The 15224-nt window shown below is 40.7% G+C and overlaps 1 protein-coding gene across 1 annotated transcript in view; it reads right to left on the reverse strand.

Annotated features, from left to right (window-relative positions):
• Positions 1-14363, reverse strand: part of LOC127859752 (beta-mannosidase-like) — a 58775-nt gene extending 44412 nt beyond the window's left edge. The window contains exons 1-6 of the mRNA XM_052397261.1: positions 14340-14363; positions 11772-11848; positions 7765-7952; positions 4267-4446; positions 2925-3022; positions 1250-1397 (exon numbers count right to left, since the gene is read on the reverse strand). Coding sequence (XP_052253221.1) covers positions 1250-1397; positions 2925-3022; positions 4267-4446; positions 7765-7952; positions 11772-11848; positions 14340-14363 — 715 coding nt within the window. The remainder of the gene's footprint in view (positions 1-1249; positions 1398-2924; positions 3023-4266; positions 4447-7764; positions 7953-11771; positions 11849-14339) is intronic.
• Between the last annotated feature and the right edge of the window lie 861 nt (positions 14364-15224).

The raw sequence follows: 15224 nt of genomic DNA on the forward strand, positions 1-15224 counted from the left end.
TATTCGAAAGATCTGCGTATCTTGATATTGTTGAAAATAAAAAACATCGGAATATTATTGCTAAATTACGTTTGTCGTCTCACAAATTATTAATTGAAACGGATAGACACCAGAACATTGTCAGAGATCAACGCAAATGTGTTTTATGCAACCTCAATGATATCGAGGATGAATATCACTTTGTTATTAAATGTCCTTATTATGCCGATATTAGGAATACATTAATTCCAAAGTATTACAGATCACGACCTAGTATGTTCAAGTTTATCGAACTACTTAATTGTTCAAACAAAATAGTGTTAAGAAAACTTGCCATTTTTTGTTTAAAATGCTTTAAGTTACGAGAAGATGTGCTATATGTGTAGTATAAATGATATATCTTCCACAAAGACAATAAGCTTAGAATAATGTTATATTTGTAACAATTATTAAATTTCGTGTTAACATTATATGATCACTTTGTATTAACCCCATCCACGTGACATTCTCACTAAAACATGTTGTATGTCATTACTTTTTAAATTGTTTTTTCCTCAAAAGGATGTATGTTTTGTATATAATTGTCACGCATGCTGTTATTGCATATGCATGTTTATGGCGATGAGCTGTATGCTTAAGCTAAAATAAAATATTCTGTTCTGTTCTGTTCATATGCAAACCAAATATGAAGGTTACATCTCAAGGAACATAGAAGTTATGAGCATTTTTCGAAACCTAAACGCAATGTGTGACGGAAAGAAGGACAGACAGACAGGCGGACAGACGGACGGACAGTCCGATCACTATATGCCCTCCTACCGGGGGCATAAAAATACATCCGCTCTAAGCATGAGCATGGATGGTCGAGTGGTCTAGGCGAGAGAATTTTTACTCCAGGACTCCAGTGGTCAGTGGTTCGAGCCCTAATGAGGGTTACTTCTTTCCTTTTTTAAATTGTATTTTTTTACTGCATATTTTTAGGTCAAATGTTTAAATTTATAAATATAAAGCATTTATTGACATGTTTGAATACATGCCAGAATCTGTTGGACGGCCCCTTTAAGTATTATACTTCGACGTACCCTGGGTACGGAAAATACATTAAAAGGTACCATGTCATACTATGGGGTACTTTTGAGTACATTCTCCGAAGCCCGGGTACCTTCTAGTATGTTATAGTACTCGGGGTACTTTAAAGTAGTACCTGAGCCGACAATGACCAATTGAGCGCAACTTGCCATGATTTGCAGGAGTGTTACCAGTAACTTACCAATAGAGGCCCAAGATGGGGCCTGCCAGATGTCGGCAAACATCCAATATAACGCCCCCATCGTGTGCCCCTCCCCTTGATTGGTCAGCTGACTCTGCCAGCGGCGGTAGTGCTCCGTCTCGGTTCGCATGGCAACCGCGTGCACAATCTAAATAGAAACTTCTGACTTAAAACGTCGTTTATTTACAAAACCAAAATGTTAAATATCTTTCAATAAAAAAACGATCACCAACCAATACAAACGGAGAAGTGCGTTACCAGTCCTGGATTAACCCTTTGCATGCTGGGAAATTTGTCGTCTGCTAAAATGTCGTCTGCAGAATTTCTAAAATTAGCATTTTTTTCGATTTTTTTCAAAGAATACTGTCAGAATAGCAAACAGTTTGGATCCAGATGAGACGCCACGTTCTGTGGCGTCTCATCTGGATCCAAACTGTTTGCAAAGGCCTTTAAAATTCGGTTCCCGCACTGAAAGGGTTAACCATTAGGCAAAGCAGGCAACTGCCTATTGGCCTCGCAACGTTTAGGGGCCACATTGGACCGCGACGAAATAAAGTTTGTTTACTTACTCAGCTTAATCTAATGACTTGAAACATCAAATTATGTATATCAATGTTAAATTTCAATTAAAGGGATCTTTTCACGGTTTGGTAAATTGAAAAAATTGAAAAAAGTTGTTTCAGATTCGCAAATTTTCGTTTTAGTTATGATATTTGGGAGGAAATAGTATTACTGAACATTTACCATAGTCCAATATAGCCATTATATGTATCTTTTGACGATTTGAAAAGCTAAAAATTATAAAGCGTTGCAACGCGAAACGATTGAATAATTTGGAGAGTTGTGTTGTTGTCGTTCAAATTTACGAAACTACGAAGATTGCTTATATAACGTATAAAATACTTCGTTAGTGTATACTCGGCGGAATAGCCGAGAGGGATAATGCGTTTTTATTTCAGACTTACTCCATGACTCAGAGGGTCACTGGTTCGAACCCTACCGGCTACTTTTTTTTCCTTGTTATAATTTTATTCTTGATTTTTTACTGGAAATTTTAAGATCCAATGTTTACATTTATCAATATAAAGCATTTAATGACAAACTTCAAAATATGCCAAAATCTGTGAAAAGGCCCCTTTAAAGGCTTTCCATTGTGTTACCAAGTTGCAATCATTTATTATTTGCAAAACCGTTGTGTTTTGCTGTTTTTTAACGAGTGAATTCCACTGGGCACTAGCGTTCTAGTTGGCCCGAGGCCGACCAGAGGCCAGGGGCCTGGGGACTGGGTCCAAAAGGTGTCACTGCCTATAGGCCTCCACTGTGTTCATCCGGCACTACGCTTATTTAAGTTAATCAGTAAAGGGGATATTGTGTGTGAGAGTGTATTTCAAAGTTTTTGATGTCCTTCCGCGTCTGAGGCTGCATTATGTGGGGACCTTGAGTATTTTTATGACTTGTACATAATTTACTTACAAAACAAGAAAGTTGCGACTATTTTTTTTTATTATAGCTTCAATTTCCAGTATGGTGACCACCTGCCAAACTGACATGCTTCCGGAAGCGGGCGTTGCACTAGGTTGACCTACATGAGAAGCGCATGTGCCAACCACTGCAATTAGCGGACGGGCAAACAAGGGAGATCACTGTACTAAGTCTGTATATTCAGTTATCTAACCTGTGTGCAGTAGATGAGATCTGAGAACTTCTGCCTTTCGTCCGTGCCGTTAGGGGGCAGCATGTACATCTCGATAAGATTCAGCATCTGTTGATTGCCTGCAAACGAATATAAACAAGGACTTGTGACGATAATAAGCATGCGCCGCTTTGTCAGCTACTGTGAAAGCATAATTATTCGTGGACTGCCGGTATTAATTTTCGTTGATTTCGTTGGTAGACCGATTCACGAATTTTTAACATAATTATTCGTGGACCATTAATTTTCGTTGATTTCGTTGGTAGACAGATTCACGAATTATTAAAATAAGTTTTCGTGGACTTTTAATTTTTGTTGATTTCTTTGGTAGACCGATTCACGAATTTGAAATACCAACGAATAATTATGTTCATTGTTTTAAGTTTTAAAGACTAAATTACCGTTGGCACGAAAAACGTTGATATCAATCTTTTTTCACAATCCAGATAAATGCAGAAACGTCACAAAAGGTGAGTACACTACAGTATGTTCACATGCACATTAATTCATAAATGTGATGATCATTGGATTGAACATCTTTCCGATTGAACTGGATTTTAGTTTAGACGTACTTTCAACGAAAAATTCCATTATAGTGTTGTGCCTGATCAGCCATTCCGGACTGCATCGGGTAATCTGGGACGACCCTTTACGAACATGCATTAATCATTAAGCTCAGTTTTCCCAGAACTATATGTGGTTTCCTTAACAATTACGAAACTAATAGATATCCTGTACAATTTCAAAAGTATGTGTTAGCAATTAAAATTACCGAACTACCGAAAAATCATTAAGAATAGTGCCCGCCCCGCCTTAGTGGGATCACACGTGGTAAGAGTGTGGCTATGGTATTAATTAGTAAAAACATCATTTTGATTGAAAAGTAATTATATTATAACAAAAAATCAACTTATAAATATATTTGATAGTGACAATTTTCCAGAGAAGTTGATTTTCCGTTATTATTTGTTTATCTTACATTCAAAATGATGTTGTTACTAATTAATATCATAGCAACACGCTAACCACCTTTGAGTAGGACATTACATTTCGTTGATTTCGTGGATTAATTTTTTTTTAAAGAAAGAAAATGACGAACGCAAATTTCTCATTTTTTTCTCCAAATAAAAAATTCACGAATATACGTGTCATTTAAAACACACCAAATGTTTTGCCGACGAATATGAATGATTTTACAGCATACAAAAATAAATTCGCCCCCCCCCCCCCCCTTGGTGCAAACAGGAACCATGTGACATTAAAATTAGAAGGCACATGACACCTTTTTGAACAAATGGGGCGTTATGGTATCCATTACAATTACCGCCGGCGTGATGCTGTCGGTAAGCGTTCAGTTCCGACCCGTAGCGCATGTCGGCGTCGGCGTAAACGGAAGAGAGACTCTCAGCGCTCGGGAACGACTGCAGCCCGTACTCGGAGGCCATCCGAGGTACACTGTAGGCGCCAGCGTCCCAGAACCGGCGTCCGTAGTTGTAGTCATGAACTTGGAAAATAGAAAATTGTTGTAAATGATATCGAGCCTCGCTCTTGGTTAACGGGTATAATGCTTGTGCGTTAAAGGGATCTTTTCACGGTTTGGTAAATTGACAAAATTGAAAAAAGTTGTTTCAGATTCGCACATTTTCGTTTTAGTTATGATATTTGTGAGGAAACAGTATTACTGAACATTTACCATGGTCTAATATAGCCATTATATGCATCTTTTGACGATTTAAAAACATGAAAATTATAAAGCGTTGCAACGCGAAACGATTGAATAATTTGGAGAGTTCTGTTGTTGTCGTTAAATTTTGTGAAACTACGAAGATTTCTCATATAATGCATAAAATACTTCAACCAAGCATGCTTGGCAGAATAGCCAAGCGGGGTAATGCGTTTTTACTCCAGGTTACTCCAGGACTCCGGGGGTCACTGGTTCGAGTCCAGATGCGGCTACTTGTTTTTCCCTTTTTAAATTTTATTCTTGATTTTTTTACTGGAGATTTTAAGATCCAATGTTAACATTTATCAATATAAAGCATATAATGACTTATTTCAAAACATGCCAAAAACTGTGAAAAGGCCCCTTTAAGTGTCGTTAGCCAGGTTAACCTGTGAAGTCCGCAAAGGCTAATATGCGACGACACTTTTCACCTAGATTGGATAACTGTTTAGAAGATACTTTCTTTGAACAAAAATACCATAAAAGCGGAAATTATTGTCCCTAGTTAGACTGCACAGGCTTATCCGGGTATTGTCCCTAGTTAGACTGCACAGGCTTATCCGGGTATTGTCCCTAGTTAGACTGCACAGGCTTATCCGGGTATTGTCCCTAGCTAGACTGCACAGGCTTATCCGGGTATTGTCCCTAGTTAGACTGCACAGGCTTATCCGGGTATTGTCCCTAGCTAGACTACACAGGCTTATCCGGGTATTGTCCCTAGTTAGACTGCACAGGCTTATCCGGGTATTGTCCCTAGTTAGACTGCACAGGCTTATCCGGGTATTGTCCCTAGTTAGACTGCACAGGCTTATCCGGGTATTGTCCCTAGTTAGACTTCACAGGCTTATCCGGGTATTGTCCTTAGTTAGACTGCACAGGCTTATCCGGGTATTGTCCTTAGTTAAACTGCACAGGCTTATCCGGGTATTGTCCCTAGTTAGACTGCACAGGCTTATCCGGGTATTGTCCCTAGTTAGACTTCACAGGCTTATCCGGGTATTGTCCCTAGTTAGACTTCACAGGCTTATCCGGGTATTGTCCCTAGTTAGACTGCACAGGCTTATCCGGGTATTGTCCCTAGTTAGACTGCACAGGCTTATCCTTGTATTGTCCCTAGTTAGACTGCACAGGCTTATCCGGGTATTGTCCCTAGTTAGACTTCACAGGCTTATCCGGGTATTGTCCCTAGCTAGACTTCATAGGCTTATCCGGGTATTGTCCCTAGTTAGACTGCACAGGCTTATCCGGGTATTGTCCCTAGCTAGACTTCATAGGCTTATCCGGGTATTGTCCCTAGTTAGACTGCACAGGCTTATCCGGGTATTGTCCCTAGTTAGACTGCACAGGCTTATCCGGGTATTGTCCCTAGTTAGACTGCACAGGCTTATCCGGGTATTGTCCCTAGTTAGACTGCACAGGCTTATCCGGGTATTGTCCCTAGTTAGACTGCACAGGCTTATCCGGGTATTGTCCCTAGTTAGACTGCACAGGCTTATCCGGGTATTGTCCCTAGTTAGACTGCACAGGCTTATCCGGGTATTGTCCCTAGTTAGACTTCACAGGCTTATCCGGGTATTGTCCCTAGTTAGACTGCACAGGCTTATCCGGGTATTGTCCCTAGTTAGACTTCACAGGCTTATCCGGGTATTGTCCCTAGTTAGACTTCACAGGCTTATCCGGGTATTGTCCCTAGTTAGACTGCACAGGCTTATCCGGGTATTGTCCCTAGTTAGACTGCACAGGCTTATTGTCCCTAGTTAGACTGCACAGGCTTATCAGGGAAGACACTTTACACGCATGAATTTAGCGATTTTTTTCAGAGCGCGTCTCAATAATATTCTTTCACGAATGAAAAAGGCTGTATTTATTCTCCTTGTTTAACTTAAAAAAGTGACACGTATGCCCTTTATCAACTAAAACATATGCAGGTATTCACGTCATGCCTGATTTCAACTAACAAAAAGATATAATTCTATCCGATTGCAACTGTAAACTTCTGCAGTGGTAAGTAATTTAAACTGACAAACGGCCGTGATTATCCCTGATTTCAACATACAGCTACAGTTGTACACGATTTTAACCTTAAACAGCTGAAGTGTTGCCCTTTTTTCAACTAAAAAACAGCTGTTGTTATACCTGGTCGCAACTTAAATCACTTGTTATACCCGATTTCATCTTAAAACGAATTTTTAAGCTGAAGATTTTACCTTTTTGTCAACATTAGCACAGTTGTAGTTATAACCGATTGCAACGTAAAAAGCTTTAATGATGCCCGATTTTAACTAAAAGAGCTTTAGCTATGCCCGATTTCAACTTAAAGAACTTTAGTTATGTCCGATTTCAACTTAAAGAGCTTAAGTTATGCCCGATTTTAACGTAAAGAGCTTTAGTTATGTCCGATTTTAACTTAAAGAGCTTTAGTTATGCCCGATTTTAACTGAAAGAGCTTTAGATATGGCCGATTTTAACTTAAAGAGCTTTAGTTATGCCCGATTTTAACGTAAAGAGCTTTAGTTTTGCCCGATTTTAACTTTAAAAAACAGCTATATATATGCCCCTTCTGTCCAGTTTACACTTCTTAAGTTCCACCCCGCCACCAAATAAACGTTTCGGAGACAACTTCGAGCTCGTTTTCTGGGTAGAACTTGTTTTCATTTTAAATAACTTTTTGAAAGTGTAATTCAGTCATATGTAAAAGAAATAATTTTCGTTTAACGTCGGGGTTTAAATTGGACTAAATAAAGTCTATATTCAATACGGATCAACAAGTTGGATTACATTCATAAAAGTTAGTAACATTTCGAGATTTTCTTTCTTCTGCGTTTATTGTTAAAATTGAAGAGCAAAAAATCATGATTGTATTTCTAAAATTAGTGTCAAAGATAATAGTGCGATTTAACAGAAAACCGTTTCTAACAAAATACAAATGTACCGTGGTATATACAATACAAAAATTGACAGCAATTTGCACTCACTCAAAATGAAGAGTAAAAAATGAGTGTTTTTCTGAAATCTAAGAGTCAAAGATCAAAGTGAAACGCCTTTTCTCACAAAAAAAACAAATGTATATTAAGTACAAAAATAGGCAATTCCACTCACTATCTCCATAAAGGTTGCTGGTAGGAAAGTCCGAGATCCCACCCTGCTTCACCGTCTCGGCCCCGTTGCTTGGGCTCGAGAGCATGAAGGGGCGGCCGGGGTCTTCCGCCTCCAGTAGGCGCTTGATAGTGGCGACGTTAAGCGTCAGGTAGTCGTCGATGTAGCGCTGGTCGTTGCCGACACCCCACCTGTCGGGAGTAGGGAATACATGAAATACGAACTGTCGAGAGTCTTGAAAACGTGAAATTAGAGCTACCGGGAGTCGGGAAAACGTGACACGCTGATTTTGGCTAGCGATCATTAGCGATACACTGATTATGGCTCGCGTACATTAGCGTCACACTGATTTTGGATAGCGTGCATTAGCGACACACTGATGTTGGCTAGCTTGCAAAACCGACAGGCTGAATTTGGCTAGCGTGCATTAGCGACACGCTGATTTTGGCTAGCATGCATTAGCAACACGCTGATTTTGGATAGCGTGCATTAGCAACGCGTCCATAAGAGACACACTGATTTTGGCTAGTGTGCATTAGCGATACGCTGATTTTTGATAGCGTTCATTAGCGACACGCTGATTTTGGCCAGCGTGCATTTGTGACACGCTGATTTTGGATAGCATGCATTAGCGACACGCCGGTTTTGGCTAGCGTGCATTTGTGACACGCTGATTTCTGCTAGCGTTCATTAGCGACACGCTGATTTTGGCCAGCGTGCATTAGTGTCACACTGATTTATGCTAACATTCATTAGCGACACACGGATTTTGGCTAGCGTGCATTAGCGACGCGTTGATTTTGGCTAGCGTGAATTAGCATCCCGCTGGTTTTGGCTAGCGTGCTTAAGCAACAAGCTGATGTTGGCTAGCGTGCATTAACGACGCGCTGATTTTGGCTAGCATGCATAAGCGACACGCTGATTTTGCTAGCGTGTATTAGTGACATGCTGATTTGGGCTAGCGTTCATTAGCGACACGCTGATTTTGGCTAGTGTGCATTTACGACATCCTGATTTTTGCTAGCTTGCATAAGCGACACGCTGATTTTGGCCAGTGTGCATTAGCGACACGCTGATTTGGCTAGCGTCCATTAGATACACACTGATTTTGGCTAGTGTGCATTAGCGACACAATGATTTTGGCTAGTGTGCATTAGCGACACACTGATTTTGGCTAGCGTCCATTAGAGACACACTGATTTTGGCTAGTGTGCATTCACGACACCCTGATTTTTGTTAGCTTGCATGAGTGAAACGCTTATTTTGGCAAGCGTCCATTAGCGACACGCTGATTTTGGCTAGCGTGCATTAGCGACACGCTGATTTTGGCTAGCGTGCATTAGCGACACGCTGATTTTGGCTAGCGTGCATTTGCGACACGCTGATTTTGGCAAGCGTTCATTAGCAACACGCTGATTTCGGCTAGCGTGTATCAGCGTCACACTGATTTATGCTAACATGCATTAGCGACACACGGATTTTGGCTAGCGTGTATTAGCGACACGTTAATTTTGGCTAGCGTCCGTTAGCGAAATACTAATTTTGGCTAGCGTGCATAAGCTACACACTGCTTTTGGCTAGCGTGCATTAGCAACACATTGATTTTTGCAAGCGTGCATAAGCGACACGCTGATTTTGGCTAGTGTGCATTAGCGACACACTGATTTTTGCTAGCATGCATAAGCGACACGCTGATTTTGGCTAGTGTGCATTAGCGACACACTGATTTTGACTAGAGTGCATTAGCTTCACACTGATTTTTGCTAGCTTGCATAAGCGACACGCTGATTTTGGCTAGCGTGCATTAGCTTCACACTGATTTTTGCTAGCATGCATAAGCGACACGCTGATTTTGGCTTGCGTGAATTAGTGAGACGCTGATTTTGGCTAGCTTGCATAAGTGACACGCTGATTTTGGCTAGCGTGAATAAGCAACATGCTGATTTTGGCTAGTGTGCATTAGCGACACGCTGATTTTGGCTAGAGTGCATTAGCAACACGCTGATTTTGGATAGCGCGCATTAGCGAAAAGCTGATTTTGGCTAGCGTTCATTCGCGACACACTGTATTTGTCTAGCGTGCATTAGCGTCACGGTGATTTTGACTAGCGTGCATTAGCAACACGCTGATTTTGGCGAGCGTGCATTAGCGTCACGCTGATTTGGGCTAGCGTGCATAAGCAACACACTGACTTTGGTCAGCATGCATAAGCGACACACTGATTTTGGCTAACGTGCATAAGCGACACACTGATTTTGTCTAGTGTTCATTAGCGACACGCTGATTTCGGCTAGAGTGCATCAACAACACGCTGATTTTGGTGTCCGTAATGCATACTAGCCAAAATCAGCGTGCTAATGCCCACTAGCCAAAATCAGCGTGTCGCTAATGCACACTAGCCAAAATCAGCGTGTCGCTAATGCACACTAGCCAAAATTAGCGTGTCCCTAATGCACACTAGCCAAAATCAGCGTGTCGCTAATGCACACTAGCCAAAATCAGCGTGTCGCTAATGCACTCTAGCAAAAATCAGCGTGTCGCTAATGCACACTAGCCAAAATCAGCGTGTCGCTAATGCAAGCTAACCAAAATCAGCGTGTTGCTAATGAACGCTAGACAAAATCAGCGTGCTTATAATGAACGCTAGAAAAAATCAGCGTGTCGCTAATGCACTCTAGCCAAAATCAGCGTGTTGCTAAGTACAATAGCCAAAATCAGCGTGTCGCGAATGCACACTAGCCAAAATCAGTGTGAAGCTAATGCACACTAGCCAAAATCAGCGTGTTGCTAAGTACAATAGCCAAAATCAGCTTTTCGCTAATGCGCGCTATTCAAAATCAGCGTGTCCCTAATGCACACTAGCCAAAATCAGCGTGTCGCTAATGCACACTAGCCAAAATCAGCGTGTCGCTAATGCACGCTAGCCAAAATCAGCGTGTCGCTGGTGCACTCTAGCCAAAATCAGCGTGTCGCTAATGCACACTAGCCAAAATCAGCGTGTCGCTAATGCACGCTAGCCAAAATCAGCGTGCCGCTAATGCACACTAGCCAAAATCAGCGTGTCGCTAATGCACACTAGCCAAAATAAGCGTGTCGCTGGTGCACTCTAGCCAAAATCAGCGTGTTGCTTAGTACACTAGCCAAAATAAGCGTGTCGCTAATGCACACTAGCCAAAATCAGCGCGTCGAGTATGCACTCATTATGCATTTTTTACATAATTTCAAAAGAATAATTATCAAATCACTGGTATTTAAAGTTTTAGGTAATGTCACGTTTTGCGGCAATACCACGAAATGAAAACACAGTTGTGTACCTATCTTCACAAGAATATTATTCGTATCACGGCTATACACAGCTTTAAGCAAGAAAGCTCACGAGTTGCAACACTGAATTCGATTTACCGGTAGTCGTTTCGATTTACCGAGTTTGTACTTTAACAACGACTGCACTTTCAACTTGATTTTATGTACTTTGTCACCGATTTGCTGATAAACCGTTGTTGTTATTTGTTTGTTTTTGCTTTTTTGTAGACTGCTTCGTAAATACCTGTAAAAATCTAATAAACATGACGTTTCATTTATTAAACGCCAAAAATAACGTGCTCTTTATTAACTTAACGAACCATACGATGGGTTGTGTAATCGATCTATGCAACTGTGGTTATAGGATGACTATGTTCGTATGTTTTTACGTTTTCGTAGGTACAATTATGAAGAGTCGTAAACAGAGTCATGCAAATTTAAATAATATAATCTCTGCCTAGGAAAACTAGGCTTAATGCATGTGCGTAAAGTGTTGTCCGCACACGCTAATAAATGACGACACTTTCCGCCCAAACTGGATTTTCGATGAGGATGACTTCAATTGAACGTACAATTTTATCAAAGTGGAAACGGTCGTCCCTGATAAGCTTGTGTGGACTGCACAGGCTAATCTTGGACGACAATTTACGCAGATGCATTAAGCCCGGTTTTCCCAAATCGCGGCTCATTAACAATAAATCGCCTACCATCCCTTCAGTCCGAGCTCGTTCTCATTGTTTCCGCTGTATGCGAGCAGAGAGGGGTGATTCTTTAAGCGTCGAACCTAGCAATCAATCAAAAAGGTGGTCATTTCAGCTTTATAGGTCGCAGTCAGCTCAGAAGCTACTTAAAAGTACGCTGGGTACTCATAAGTACACTACAAAGTACCCAGGGTACGCACAATGTACTAAAAAGGACCCCGGAGTATGGCCGGGCGCCTTAAAGTGGTCTTTCCTTACTCGGGGTATATGTAAGAAATAAGAATACTCAAGAGTACCCGGGGGTACGTGTAAGTACATAGTAACTGAACCGACAACGATCAATTGAGCTCAAACGAGAGGTAAATACAAGTTTCAACATTAATTCTCTTTAAAAACTGTGGTAACACAAGGGCTCCGCAGGTGGCAACCCTTTAGTCGCATGTTTCAGATGTTGACACCACTACATCACTACGCCCAAGAAAAAAGACTTTCGTCGGAGACGATCCATAGAGGCATAATTGAGCCTCGTTCTGGGAAAACTGTGCTGAATGCATGTGTGTATACGGCATCACAGATTAGCCTGTGCATTGAACATTGGCTAATCAGGGAGGAAACTTTCCACCATTATTGAATATCTCGTTTCAAGGAAGTCTCTTTTTTACCGAAAATCCAGTTTAGGCGGAAAGTGTCGTCCCTGATTAGCCTGTGCGGACTGCACATGCGTTGAGCGGAGTTTTCCCAGAATGATCTTCGTGAATTAGGTGCTTTACATATTTATACTACATCAGATAATGCTTTTTCATTGTATCTTGTACACGTACCTCTGAGTTTCACAAATAACAGTGAACTGCAGTTAGGACTATGGTAAATGGTGACTATCAATCAGGTCCATTATACACTAACTGTTTGATGTGTCGCCTAACGGGGTTAGTAAGTTTAGCAAATTTATGTTGAAAACTCCGCACTCTAATCAGAGACTTCACTTTCCGCTTTTATGGTATATCTCATTTAAAGAAAGTATCTTCTTTAAGAAAACCAGTTAAGTCCCTAATTTGCATGTGCGAAACTTATCGCAAATTAAGTCCCTTTTTTATTGCGAGGCTCGGATTATTTAATAAAAACGCTCAGATTATATTGAAAAACTAACTTTACTTTTTAGCTGTCCTGTACATTGCATTTGATATTTATCATTTCTGAATACCAGAGGAAGGCTTATTCCGGATTTCGTTAGACTTGAAAAATAATACCTATCTACAAACAACGCCGACATTGTATGCATAAATGGTAGTTAAACTCAAATAATAACTATTGATATACTGAGTGATTTTGGAACGATTATACGTTTGCTAGCATTGTTTCTACCAAAAAAATAAACTGGGTTTTCCTAAGTTCCTTCCGTGATAAGTATTGCATGCGGATACATTGAATGCTTTGCTCTCGTATAATGGTGGTGTAGGGCGCGTTGCCAAGTCCCTAAAACACTATCAATGTTACAAAAAAATCATTAATATATATGAACTATTGTATCATAATTTTGTTGTCGAAGTGATGAAAAATAAGTTGTTAAAAGACATATTGATATTGTTTGTGACTTGGCCACGCGCCCAACACCTGAGGTGTTCGCCATGCGATCACCTAAGCCTAGTTCTGGGATAACTGGACTATATATGTGCGTCTGTGCGCGTAACTGCACACGCTTATCTCGGACGACAATCTCCGCGAAAACTTGATTTCACTGGGACTTACTTTAAAACAAAATTTCCATAACACGGAAAGTGACGTCTGATTAGCCTGTGCGGATTGCAATCCGCACAGGCTAATCTGGAACGACATCTTCAGCTAAAACTAGATTTTCGGTAAAAAGGGACTTCCTTTAAACTTAAAATACCATTTAAGCGGAAAGTTTCGTCCCTGATTAGCCTGTGCGACTTCACAGGCTAAGCGAAGATCAGATAATGTTTAAACTAAAATTTAAATAAACTTTCTACATACGAAAAACAAACTGTTATCATACAAGACCTTATATGGTAACAAATTTGCAAAAAAACGCGATATGTAAGGCATTGGGAAATTCACTTGTAAAAGTGCACGATACAGCTGTCGTCAACATTTATTTGTACTTTGTCGGATGACGTGTTCTTCCGTTTTGCATTGAGTAGTTATGTACGTACTTTGAAATTTGCTCTTTGCTCTGAACTAGATCAGAGCACTTGCGGGAAATTATGTTTTCAAGTATTTGTCTCGCCCATCTAGCAACAAGTACATATACCGGTACTTTGTTTTGAATGTTTTTCCTTTGCTTTCTTCACTAGTGAATGCAAATGGCCTATGTGGTATACTGGTTACGAACTTATCATTTACTGCGTCAATGGCAATCTTTGCCAGGGAAACCCGTTTATAAGGGTATCTATCCGTTATTGACATAACCTATGAACTGCGGCAATGACAATTTTTGCCAGGATAAACCGTGTATAAGAGTATCTGTACGTTACTGACAATAGCTGTGAACTGCGTGCCTGGCAATCTTTGCCATGGAAACCCGTTTGTAAGGGTATTTGTTCGTTACTGACATACGCTTTGAACTGCTTCAATGGCCATCTTTGCCAGGGAAAACCGTTATAAGAGTGTCTTACCGTAACTGACATAAGATGTGCACTGCGTCAATGGCCATCTTTGGCAGGGAAAACCGTTTATAAGGGTATCTGTCCGTTACTGACATAAGCTGTGAACTGCGTCCCTGGCAATCTTTGTCAAGGAAAACCGTTTATAAGGGTATCTGTCCGTTACTGACATAAGCTGTGAACTACGTCCCTGGCAATCTTTGCCATGGAAAACCGTTTGTATGGGTATCTGTCCATTACTGACATAAGCTGTGAACTACGTCCCTGGCAATCTTTGCCATGGAAAACCGTTTGTAGGGGTATCTGTCTATAACTGACATACTCTGTAAATGACAATCTTTGCCTGGGGAAACCGTTTATAAGGGTTTCTGCTCACTACTGATATTAGCTGTGAACTGCGTCCCTGGCAATCTTTGTCGGGGAAAATCGTTTATAAGGGTTTCTGTCCGATACTGACATAAGCTGTGAACTGCGTCCCTGGCAATCTTTGTCAGAGAAAATCGTTTATAAGGGTATCTGTCCGTTATTGGAATAAGCTACATGCATTGCGTCCCTGGCAATCTTTGTCAGAGGAAACCGTTTATAAGGGTATCTTCCCGTTACTGACATACATGTAAGCTGTTAACTGCGTCAATGGCAATCTATGCCAGGGAAAACCGTTTGTAAGGGTATCTGTCCGTTACAGACATAAGCTGTGAACTGCGTCCCTGACAATCTTTGTCAGGGAAAATCGCTACTGTATTCGTCCTTTTAGTAGTTTTCAATCGTGCGTTATTAAATACCCAAAGTCCTTACTATTTTGAACTAATTTCGAGACAACAAATAACAAAAAAACTGG

The sequence above is a fragment of the Dreissena polymorpha genome, chromosome 15, assembly GCF_020536995.1.
Source record: "Dreissena polymorpha isolate Duluth1 chromosome 15, UMN_Dpol_1.0, whole genome shotgun sequence".
Classification (NCBI taxonomy): Eukaryota; Metazoa; Mollusca; class Bivalvia; order Myida; family Dreissenidae; genus Dreissena; species Dreissena polymorpha.